Genomic DNA, 12534 nt, shown 5'->3' with positions numbered 1-12534 from the left:
CACAGGATAAATGCCCCTCCCAATTACTGTAATATGCTTAGGCTTTTAGCTCACATATTGGGTCAAAAACAGGTGTGGATTGGTGATGACGGCAAGCTATGACTAGCAGTAGTTTATGGCTGCCCTCAAGTAACCAGCCAGAGCAAAGGATATGTGGATACAGCTGGCTTAGGGCCCTGAATAACCACTGACCCCTCTAATGAGCAGCAGACAGGCAGGTGCACACAGCCACCTGTGTCACAAGGCTCCAGACTTCTTAGAGATCGTTTGCAATGAAGTCCCATCAAAATGTCTTTCATAATACTTAACTTTAGCTGACAGCTCAGCCAAAGGTTTCTTCTGGACTGCGATGATTGCAATGCCCGGATTAGCAAAGATCAAGGAAAGGAATATTAACAAGTGTTGCTCTAAGCCAGTCGTTTTAGGGAATGAGTTTCACCATACAAATCCCATGAAGCCTGGTGGTATGAGACCTAATGTCAAGCACAGATTGTTTGAAAAGGTAAACATGCTGATGCATGTGAAGAAGACGTGTGGTAAACTGGAAATATCAGTGTTTCAAAAACAAAAGCACCTGTAAATGCTACAAATCTGTTAAACTGGTGTAAAACACTGAAGACAAAGCTGTCTGTAAATGACAGCACTGCAGAGTTATGACTGTCTGCAGAAGCGCCTTGCAGAACAACACTTTACCCACCTTTGGTTCACATATTTAATAAGAGTAAAAGAAAAAGAGTAGCAACCTCCAAGTTTTTTTGTTGTTGTTGTTTTTTCTTAATCTTGTGATTTCCTATTTCCTTCCTTTATTTACACCAAGTTTGGTGAGAATCAGACAGGACAAATGTTAAAGCACACCTTTATTCAAGCAAGATTTGATCAGCAAGTCCTCAGCCTGGGACATAACTGTTCAAGTACAGGCATTAATCCACAGCTCTGAAGTCGTCCTCCTGCTGGTAAAACAGTGAACTGTCCCATTAAAGGCAAATGATGCTGCCCCACATTAGGTCTGCCATCATGATGCACTGCCAGGAAGCAAAAATGTTGCTTGAACTCAGGGTAGACTGGTGAAATGATAATAACTTTTAATAAGATTTCAAATGCCTTCAGATGAAAATATGTATTAATGCTCATTTTATAATACCTGGTTGTCAAATCTCATGAAAAAAAAGAAAGCACCCATAGCACATGTGCCATAATAAATAGTGCTGAGGGTTATACTGTTAGAGGGAGCTTCAACTGGTCTTTCCTGATGAAAGGCCAGCTGTTAGGTGAGTGGTTCCTGTGGGCCAACAGAACTTTCACTCAAGGATGACGAGGCGGACAGACGATGGGATTGGCATTAAAGCAGTCAGGTGGTAATCTGCAGGACATTTTGGAGATGCTGAAGTCAACATGCCGGAGAACCAAAAGACGGCCAATCGAACAAATCCGTCCCACCGAGCGTAAAACATGCCATCTCACTTCAACAACGAGATGTGACGTGAGCCTGGAAAGGCCACGGCTCACCAGTGCGGACTACAAAGATCCTTCGCTGTCAGACTTCAGACTTATCGTGTTCAGTTGAGCTGTCAGCAGCTGTCTTGAAACAGACACCCCAGCAGGAAGGTTGGAGACCATACTCCTTTCTAAAACAGGCACGAGGAGACTTGGAGGACATAAAGATCTTGGGCACCACATAGTAGAGCTGCACATAAAAGTCTATCAGATTTAGGGAGTAATTTGAGGCCAACATCTCGAACAACATTCTCCGGAGAGCATTTTCACTGCCATGTTTATTCTCACCATTGTACAACTACAGCACATGGCCTGATATCAGAATCAGAATACTTTATTAATCCCTAGGGAAATTATATTGCTGATTATGCAGAATCAGTGCCGGATGTTTTTGAGACACTGGGCGCTCTCTTGCCTCAAGGAATCCAACAGGCAGCTGTAGGGTGGTCACTCGCTGTGATATTATTGGTTAGAGGGCCACATGAACCTGGATGAAGAGCTCAGAAGTATCAGACTACAGTAGCTGCAGAATTCCAGCTGCATGGAACATGATTCTCTTTTCTTATATAGATCTGGACTATTTGTTCATTTTTGTAAGGAACACCTTGTTTTCCAAGCAAAACTCTTGTTTGTGTTAAAGAAATTATAGTGAAGTCTTGGTACTTGTCTTTAATGGAAATCTGATTGATTTTTTAAAAATCCAACATGAAAGAAAAGATGCTGGTAGAATGTAAGAATTCTGTGCCAGATTGGCCAGCATATACATCAAGATTACACGGGTCAGTCACAATCAGATGGCAACACTGGGCTTAACAGTGTAACACAATGCTAATTACAATAAATAATATCATTTTATACTAGCTGGTGTTCATAATATACCCAGTGATAAAGTTCAATTCTATACAAATATCAGCGCTCCAAATTATGATGTAACACACTTGCAAACTTAATGCTTTTTAAGTATTTATGTCCAAAAGAAGGTGAGATCTTTGTAGTAATCTAAGAAAAATCTCTTTTAGCAGTTAGTTTCATCGTGTAGTGATTTACACATTCCCAAAAGATCCACAGTTTGATCCCAGGGAGACACAAATCCCATTGGATTGTGTCAAAAAGTAGCCTAGAAGTCTGATGTAGCTCTAAAGGTCTCTGAACCGTTTTAATCAGGTAGTCGTATTAAGTGCCTAATGTTTCTGTATTTGATAAACAACCAGTTTCTCAAATTTAGGAGAAAAAATAAATATTGGTGGATATAATGGAGCTGCCTTTACAAATGACCTGGATCAAACCAATTTGCATGACTTGTCTCATGCTGCTCATACTGCTGCTTTTACGCCACTGAAATGACGCTGAATTGTATACTTTTCTTAAGTTCCAGGCAGATATTTTCAAATTGCCTTTTCTCATCTCTGAAACCATTTCATCTGCTAATTTCAGTAAAACAAGATCCCTTTTGTCCTTAAACATCTCTGTAGGACATGGCTGCATTTTTAGTGGCGCATTTGCTCTCAGCTCTTCTTTAAACCATGATCCAAAACATGAAGATGAGACTGAGAAGCATGCTGAAAATCGTACATGTTGTACCAACATATTTTCTTTGATACTTCCCAAACATAAAGTCATTTAACAAAACAAAACAAAAAAAAAGATTCAATGAGCCCATGTTGTGATACAGAAAATGAGCTTTATTCTCATGTTAATGTCTTAACATACAAATCACATTCTTTTTAATAAAAGAAAAATTCAATCAGTACCTGGCATCTACACTCTTTCTCTACAAGTACAACCACTTCACGTTGTGTCCTGCTCTCTAAATATACGCTACCTACTCATAAAAATAGTAACATTACAGTTTGCTTCTGTTTACTCCTTTAGCCCAATAGTCAAACACGTGGACCTTTTTGTTTTGTTCGAAAAACTGTGCAAGAGTAGATCCCTTTTTAATATTTCAAATAAGAAGTGATCCTTTCCCCCTAATTACGAATAAAAAGGCCATCAATGAAATGTAAGGAACTGATGTGATACATAAAAACATGAATTAGCCACAACAAAAATTAGAGTACCTATTCATAATCTGCTGGAAACCTAAGAACAGTGACATGTTTAAGGTTCACAGAAAAAACAAGTGCAAAACAGAAATAAAGGATAAAGTTGACTTAGTGGATTTTGGCACAACAAGATACAGGATATGGTTTGATGGAAGGGCAGAATATCTGTAGTCAATATTTTTTGCTTCTTGAATAACAAAAATAAAATAAAATTAAATAACAATGAAAAGTCAGTAACATTTAAACGGATCAGAGGAAACTCCAATAAGACATTACCCTGCAAATTTTGCTTCATAGTGTCTCTGAATGAGTACGTAAGTGACTGGCAACGAACCACAGAGAGAAAAAAAGTCTTTAAAAAGAAACATTAAAAAAGAAAAACACATGCTAATACCTGCTAAGACGTGACTTGACTGCCAGACGTTCCTAGGCATATGACCTAGTGAAAATACATGTACTATATATTTATATATATATATACTTATATATATATATATTTTTGCTTGTTTTTTTTCTGTATCTGCATACTGTATAAGGTATACTCTATAGTGTTGTTAAATATATGTTAAAGAGAGAATGATAGTTACACAGTGGTCTGTCTAGCCCTGGAGTGCATTCTGAGGAGTTGACCCGTTGGTCGCCGCTTCGACCTACCCTCCAAACCTCGCCATTGTCATGCGCTCTACATAGTACTGGTCTCAAATCAGCCTCTGAATCATCTAGTCCACCACGGGTGAAATGATACATCGGATCCAGATTAGAAACTCAGAGAAAAAAAAGAAAGAAAGAAAAGAAGAAGAAAAAATCCTCAGCTTTCTGGCTAAGTGATCAAGGGCTGGTTTCAGATCAGGCCTTTTCTCCGAAGGCACTTCCGAAAGGCCCGTAAGCTGTCCACACACCCAGCTACTACAGAAACACAATGCATAGAGCAAACATCAATGTGTTTAGAGTTTTGATGGCCATCACTGCTGAGATGGGCTCAGTAAGACCACAGCTACATACTTCAAGAGGTTTGATACTTCTTTTCTTTTTCCTTCTTTTTTTCCTGTTTTGTGATGAAACACCACGCGAATGTGATGTCTGATCCTGGCATTACATTTCTATAGCATAGTATCAATGTGATTCAACTCATTTGAAATTGTCATTACAATTGTGTACAACAGTCCCAATGTTGCTTTTTTTTTTCCCCCTCTCCACACTCAAACTCACACGCACACACATACACACACACACACACACACACACACACACACAATACAATTAGTTGTCAGTCATCATCAAATGGGTGCATAATTTCAGGGAAACCACAAATGTCATCTGGTACACGGGCGGGTCAGAGGTGGCTGAACTTCATTAGTAAGGAGGTTTGCGTACATGGGGGCGGGGCACACGCATTCAAGCAAATATTGAACACCAATAGTCAGACTCGTCTTTTGACTGTAAACGGACGCTTACATTGCAGCATCACAAATACACCACCACAAACCCTTAGGGAAGACTGAAAGAACTCTAATGTTGATATCCAGTGCTACTAACCTGCTCCCGATTACATCACAAAATAAACGAGGTTCTGATTAGGAATCATAACAAAAGACAACATTAAAAAAAATATAGCAATAATTTACACAACTAGCTCTATGTAGTGTACCTAATGGTGTAGTGTGAAAGGGTTAATTAGTGTGCGGGGAATGGGGATGAAAGCCGAAGCTTGCTGTAATAGCTGCTCGTCTCCTCTAGGGGCAGCCGAGTGGAGTCCACAGGACTTTACTTTGTTCTTGATCAACTATAGTCATGATCTGAGTGCAAATGTACGGGAGGGTGCCGCCTTGGACAATACCTGAAAAGACAAAAATACTTTATTAAAGCCAAGCATTTTTTTTCTGTTTGTGGGTTGTTGTTTTTTTTAAGATAACTTGACTGAATACATACCTGTGAAGAATTTGCTGTATTCTTGTTCTATCTTCTGTGCACTTTCAAATTGCTCCTTGGAATGTTTTTGAGACACTTTGTCTCGCAGATAAATCGGATCTTTCTGTTCCCTGTGAGGGAAAAAAAAAAAAAAAAAAAAGTCATTCAGATCACAGTCACACTTAAATGTTTCAGAACACATTTAAAAAAAAAAAAAAAAAAAAATCAGGAAGGGGGCAAACACGTATTCGTGGAAAAGTGTACAAAACCATCTTTTCTACTCTTCCATTGTGTCCAATTAAGCTTTTGATAACTCAAAACATTTAATACAAACTGACACTTTCAGGTATTAAAGTCCCAATTTTAAAAATACAACAACAATGTCCAACAAACACCTACAGATATTAAGTGATAAAAGGCATACAGCACTTCAACTTGGGGGGGCGGGAGCCAGGATGTTTCACCAGCTGTTTCGGATTATGCAAGTGTGTGTTGGAGCGTGGTGCTTTTACAGATGCGCCAAAGGGTTCATGGTAGGATAGAGAGTGTGAAGGCTTATCCTGCTCCATTTATCCATCCATCCATCCATCAGCCACACACACAAAAATACCGGGACATCCCCAAGTCATGCTGTCCAAATTTGTTATAAAACAGGTTGATACTTACTTGATCTGCTTGGCGTTTTTGTAGCGGACAAAGACAACAATTGGATAAATGTGAACACTGTGGAGCCTTTCAATGGCGTGCGGGGCGATGTCGAGCAAACAGTGACAGCCCTGCATCAAAAAGACATAAAAATAACAGCAATCATCGACGACCGTTTTCACCATCAGCGATCTTGCCTTTCATTGTCCACTGTCAGAGATCAAAGAGCCACAGCTGTGATAGCTTATCTTGACCAAATGCAGACAGTCGTTTCATCTTGTCCGATAAAATCTGAAGAGAAAGAAAAGCACAGAATAATACCTTATCTGTTATTTCTTTTATAGAAGCAACCGTGGTCACATCAAAATGTCCACTCCTGCGCTTGTAGTCGATGAAGAGGCAATCTTTGACGCCCCGCTCGATGGCTTGCTGGGACGCCTTCATCACCTCTGCAAACGAGACAGAAAAAGTACGAGAGTGAAGATTCCTGCTATGAAAGAAAGTAAACACTGAAATGAGAAACTAAATGCTTGCTAAATTACACCCTAAAGCTTTCCTCCTAAAACGTTAGTTGCAGTTCACTGATGTACATGAGGTATTCATTCTCCAGATTTACAGGTCTGAAACATCTGCACGACATCACCTTACCCAGTACACATCTGCAGAACTTTCCGGGGGATTCTTTCACCAGCATCTCCTTGACAGGGTCTGTGAGAGGCCCGAGGATGAGTACTGGTCGGGGAGAGGTGCACTCCACCTTCTGGACTCGCTGGTATGCCAAGCTCACACAGTCTGAATAAAACAGGACAAGCAGGCCAATCAAAAATGCTGTTCAACTACCACTACTACAACAACACATCTAAGCCTTTGATCGCACCATCAAGGAAGGGGATGGAGTCTGTGCTGATGGTGTCCAAAGCCACCATCTCTTTGCTGTCTTTGGAGCTGCTGCGTTTGTGTTTCTGTTTCCTCCTGAAAAAGGATCTGCGGGCTGCTGCAGAGAGTGTCTTACTAGAGTCTTCCTTCATTTCCGTCACGCTGTGTCTGCGGTAAAACTCTTGGTCCATCCTACACAACAGACACAAAACAAAGATTTAATGTAAGAGAATCCAAACCAAAGGTCAGTTTGGATTCCTATTGTAGATATTAGACTGCAGTTGAGGAGTTGGTTTCCAAAACAGGATCACCTTTAATCAGAATTTAAATGTTATTGACTAATGTTCCTAATGCCAAGAGAAACTAGAAGCATATTGTTTAGCGCCACACCTCTGCAGTACGACAAAAATAAGATCTTGCAGTGCAATTTAAAAAAAAATGTAAGTGATTTTAAATGTGCTTCCTAAATTGCAGCAGCATGGCAGGGATAATGGTCACAGTTGCTACAAGCTTAAAAATATGTGTAAGAAATGGGAAAAAACAAGCTCAGATTCATGGAGAATTCAAATGGAAGGTTATAATCTGATTTTTCAGAACAATAGAAGTGATGGCAAAAATTTGCCCACATACACGCTACATTGCCAAAACTATTCACTCCTCTGCTTTTACACACATATGAACTCGAGTGACATCCATTCCTAATCCATAGGACTTAATATGATGTTGGGCCACTCTCTGCAGCTGTAACACAAGGCTCAGAAGCTTTTATGGGAGTTTTTAACCGTTCTTCCAGGAGCACATTTGTGAGGTCAGACACTGATGTTGGACGAGAAGGCTGGTTTGCAGTCTCCACCTTAATTCATACTAAAGAAGTTCTGTTGGGTTCCAGTGGCAGCGTGCTGTAATCCACTGCATCCAACACTTTGCATTGCGCTTGGTGATGTAATGCTTAGATGCAGCTGCTCAGCCATAGAAACCTATTCTATGAAGCTCTCTACACATATTTGTTCTTGACCTAAGTTGATGGCCACACAAAGTTCTCAAGATGGTATTTCACCAAAATCACGCAAAAGAGCCCAAGGTCCCGGGTTAATTCCTGAGTATAAATATCTGTTATAATTACCACTGACAGCAGCAACTAAATTAAATGCATTGCAATTAGATGCTTGAAGCTCGACCTTCCAACATATGTGGTTTGATAGAATTTGGGAAATCTGATGGAATGAACGACATCATTTTTCTGGAGATGAAGACCTATTTTTATTTTTTAAACAACAGCGAGACATTAATAGTAAAGTGTGTTAGATTTTAAATATGTGTGTGCATTTTTCCTTCCCTTCATTTATTTTTTCTTTAGATTTTTATTATTATTGGAGAAAAAAGAAACTGTCAATATTGTACTCACAACAACTGTAAATGTGACGACAGCAATGTAAATATGAATGGTGATGTACAAATTGTTTATGAATGGTGATGATAGAAATATATTGTGTATTTGCAGTTTCCACCCACATGTACTTGCTGGGGATCTGCCCCCTCTGGATCTGCTGCGCGTTCTCATCTAGCTGCCAGGCCATCCAGGTCCCAAAGATGCCCTTTGGTAAAGACTCATCCACGTACAGGATGTCATCCTTCTTAAAACTGAGGTCCCCCTCGGCCTCCCCCACCCTGTCGTAAAGTGCTCTGGTGGGAGGAAGAGACAAAGATAGATGGGGAGTTATGAAGAACGGAGCAGAACGAAAGGAGCAGAGGAGCATGAAGTTGATAAAGTGAGAAAGGAGGTGAGGAATCACACAAGATAAGTGTGAAGAGAACAAAACGAAGAATCAGTAACACATGAGCAAAAGAAAGAAAGTGTCCATTTCATTTTCAATATAAGCCTTGCTTTCCTCATACTGGAGGTTTGTAAGTCACTCCCAAGCAGCCCGTCTATGACAGCCACAGAAGCTGAGTATATTTACTGCAGATGACATCACAAGCCCACTTGCCTATATGACAAGTGACTGCAGCAGCTGCGGCAACAACGCCCAGACTGACACCCAACAATAAAAGTGACTATTATAGAACTTAATTTTCCATTCATACACCGTGAATCTCTAATGCCCTGGCAAACACTGAGAACTAAAATGGATGTGGTGTTGCATCTGGTGTGTACTGAGATCAGATAACCTAAATCTGTAGCGTGATTAGCTTCGCTGCAGTGATACAGTGGATCTGGGACATAACTGGTTAGATGAGAAAGAGTCCAGCTTGTCCAAAGGCTCTCTCGTGATGGTTCTATATTTAGCAGAAGAAAAAGAGATGAGGCTGCTGTGGGAAAATTAGCGGTCTCTTTTTAGAAACCTGGATCACAAAACTCTTACGTGACCGTATGTTTAAGGCAAGTACAAGCACATACCTAATGTAAAAGCCATCTCCTGAAATATCTTTGACCACGTTGAAGTCATCAGGCCGATGCTGCACCTTTAATGTGACTGTCTCCGCAGGCTTTAACATCTCAACATAAACCTCTTCGGCTGTCTTATTCTTCATATTCACCGAGTTGTACTGAAAGAAAGGAGAATGCGAAAAAAGGGAGGCTTATTTCTCGTTACATCACGAAAATAAAAAGGGCGAAATCTGATGAATGTTTACACTCCTGTAATCATTTCATCGGCATGTGAACGGTGCACAAGCAAACAAGATTTCCTCCGAGCTTTCAGCTGTATTAAAGCGTCGCAGTATTGATTTGTGCCATGTATGGGGGAAGAAAACAAACAGGATGCGAGTGTGACGGACAGACTGATGCTGTGCCGCCTGATGACAAAGCCGCATGGCAATTCACAACTGCAGGCTTTTTGTGGCAGAGAGCTAAAAAAACAGGAGAATGGCAGGAATTGTCTTGTATGAGTTTGTGATGTTCTGGAGAAATTGCCAAGTGGGAGTGAACACAGATGAAGACGAGATCAATGAAATCAATGAAAAACAAAGACAGGCAGGGGGGGAAAAATGCCAGCACTTTCTGGCACTCTTCAAGTTTTAAGAAACATCCATCCATCCATCTTCATCCGCTTTATCCGGGGCCGGGTCGCGGGGGCAGCAGCCTAAGCAAAGAGGCCCAGACCTCCCTCTCCCCAGCCACCTCCTCCAGCTTATCCGGGGGAATACCAAGGCGTTCCCAGGCCAGCCGAGAGATATAATCTCTCCAGCGTGTCCTGGGTCTGCCCCGGGGCCTCCTCCCGGTGGGACATGCCTGGAACACCTCACCCAGGAGGCGCCCAGGGGGCATCCTTGTCAGATGCCCGAACCACCTCAGCTGGCTCCTTTCGATGTGGAGCAGCAGCTGCTCTACTCTGAGCCCCTCCCGGATGGCCGAACTTCTCACCCTATCTCTAAGGGAGAGGCCAGCCACCCTTCGGAGGAAGCTCATTTCTGCCGCTTGTATCCGCGATCTCGTTCTTTCGGTCACTACCCACAGCTCGTGGCCATAGGTGAGGGTAGGGACGTAGATCGACCGGTAAATTGAGAGCTTCGCTTTTACACTCAGCTCCCTCTTCACCACGACGGACCGGTGCAGCGTCCGCATTCTGCAGCTGCAGCCCAATCCGTCTGTCGATCTCCGGCTCCCTTCTCCCATCACTCGCGAACAAGACCCCGAGATACTTGAACTCCTCCACTTGGGGCAGGAACTCATCCCCGACCCGGAGTGGGCACTCCACCCTTTTCCGGCTGAGAACCATGGCCTCAGATTTGGAGGTGCTGATCCTCATTCCCGCTGCTTCACACTCGGCTGCGAACCGTTCCAGTGCGAGCTGGAGGCCCTCACCCGATGAAGCCAACAGAACCACATCATCCGCAAAAATCAGAGATGAGATTCTGAGGCCACCAAAGCGAAAGCCCTCCGCCACTTGGCTGCGCCTAGAAATCCTGTCCATAAAAATTATGAACAGAACCGGAGACAAAGGGCAGCCCTGGCGGAGCCCATCACCCACCGGGAACGAGTCCGACTTATTGCCGGCAATGCGAACCAAGCTCTTGCAACGGTTGTATAGGGATCGAATGGCCCGTAGCAATGGGCCAGACACCCCATACTCCCGCAACACCTCCCACAGGACACCCCGAGGGACACGGTCGAATGCCTTCTCCAAGTCCACAAAACACATGTAGACTGGTTGGGCAAACTCCCATGCACCCTCAAGTATCCTCGAGAGGATAAAGAGCTGGTCCACGGAAGGACAAAACCGCATTGTTCCTCCTGTATCCGAGGTTCGACTAAGCGGACGAACTCTCCTTTCCAGCACCCTGGCATAGACTTTCCCAGGGAGGCTGAGGAGTGTGATCCCCCTGTAGTTGGAACACACCCTCCGGTCCCCTTTCTTAAAGATGGGGATCACCACCCCCTATTGTTTTAAGAAAGAATAGCACAAAAAGTTACAAGACACAGCAAAACAACAAATTAGTATTATGGCTGGTATTACACCTAAATATTTTTACCGTTTATCTATAGGAAACAAGGACACATCTTTATGTTTGAAAATGCTGTTTCAGGTATGACTTCATTTGGATGATCAGTTCTCTCATATCTTGAATGAAAGTTTTGCATGACACTTTCACAACCACAAACCACCTGAACGGCAGGCAATTACGGTAAATTGCAGCCATGCTGCTATGATCAGATTATCAAACTGTGGGAAATGTGCAGGAAAAAACAAACAAACAAAACCACTACAAAAAGAGCATATAAACCCAATTCCCAAAAAAGTCCTTGTGTAAAATGTTAATAAAAACAGAATGCAACGGTTTGCAAATCTCATGCACCCATATTTTTTTTTTCCACAATAGAATACAATGAATTTGATGGCATCAGCATGTCTAAAAGAGGTTGGGACATGGGCAACAATAGTAAGTGGAACTAAACAGAAACAGCTGGAGGACCATTTTGCAGACAATTACATTTAATTGCCAACATGACTGGGTTTGCACACCTATACGCAGTTAGCAAACTTGTCCTGCTCAGACATGTAGTGTATAGCTGGTAGTTGGGTTTATCGAGGTCAGATCACATGTCTCCTCTCGAGACAGTAACATCACGTGTCTGTCTTAGTGAGGCGTTTAGGGAAACACTGCATCTACAGAACAAAACATGAATGAGGCTTTTACTAGTTACTAATACAATATTCATGCAAAAATGACAAATTTAAAATGACTGATCTTTCCAGTTACCCATCCGACTGAATATGAATATACTGTATGAAATCTATCCAGGTCCATTATAAAATTCCATGTGTCTGTTTGTGGATGTGGGGTAGGGTTACAGTATATGTCCCTACCTCCAGGATGAGGTCCCCAGGAAGCAGCCCATTGGGACCTCGAGCTGGACTGTCCTCATCCAGACTCTCTATGTAGACACCCCTCAGGTTTCCTCCACAGAGTGTGACCCCTACTTCCACCCCAGGCCTGCGTACTGTTACGAGCCGCGGCTCACCCGCTTTCCTGCCCCCCTCAGACGGCATCCTGGAGGGCAACAAGAGTCAGTTACAGAGATAATGAAGTGTAATTGTGTGTGTAATTGTCTTCCTGTCTTTGC

General features: G+C 42.3%; 1 protein-coding gene across 3 annotated transcripts in view; it reads right to left on the bottom strand.

Moving 5' to 3' along the window:
- Positions 1–3155: 3155 nt before the first annotated feature.
- dlg5a (discs, large homolog 5a (Drosophila)) overlaps positions 3156–12534 on the bottom strand; it is a 42994-nt gene continuing 33615 nt past the window's right edge. For all 3 annotated transcript variants that reach the window (XM_005914045.3, XM_042224345.1, XM_042224344.1), the window contains 9 exons: positions 12278–12461; positions 9367–9515; positions 8481–8651; positions 6970–7160; positions 6741–6884; positions 6414–6541; positions 6114–6223; positions 5469–5578; positions 3156–5376 (listed from right to left, as the gene is read on the bottom strand). In XM_005914045.3, the coding sequence (XP_005914107.1) occupies positions 5273–5376; positions 5469–5578; positions 6114–6223; positions 6414–6541; positions 6741–6884; positions 6970–7160; positions 8481–8651; positions 9367–9515; positions 12278–12461 (1291 nt within the window). In that variant the 3' untranslated portion in view covers positions 3156–5272. The remainder of the gene's footprint in view (positions 5377–5468; positions 5579–6113; positions 6224–6413; positions 6542–6740; positions 6885–6969; positions 7161–8480; positions 8652–9366; positions 9516–12277; positions 12462–12534) is intronic.

Source organism: Haplochromis burtoni, unplaced genomic scaffold (assembly GCF_018398535.1).
Source record: "Haplochromis burtoni strain Fernald_Lab_line unplaced genomic scaffold, NCSU_Asbu1 Contig_7, whole genome shotgun sequence".
Taxonomy (NCBI): domain Eukaryota; kingdom Metazoa; phylum Chordata; class Actinopteri; order Cichliformes; family Cichlidae; genus Haplochromis; species Haplochromis burtoni.
The sequence above is the reverse complement of the archived record's forward strand: the minus strand, read 5'-3'. Positions and strand labels throughout refer to the sequence as shown.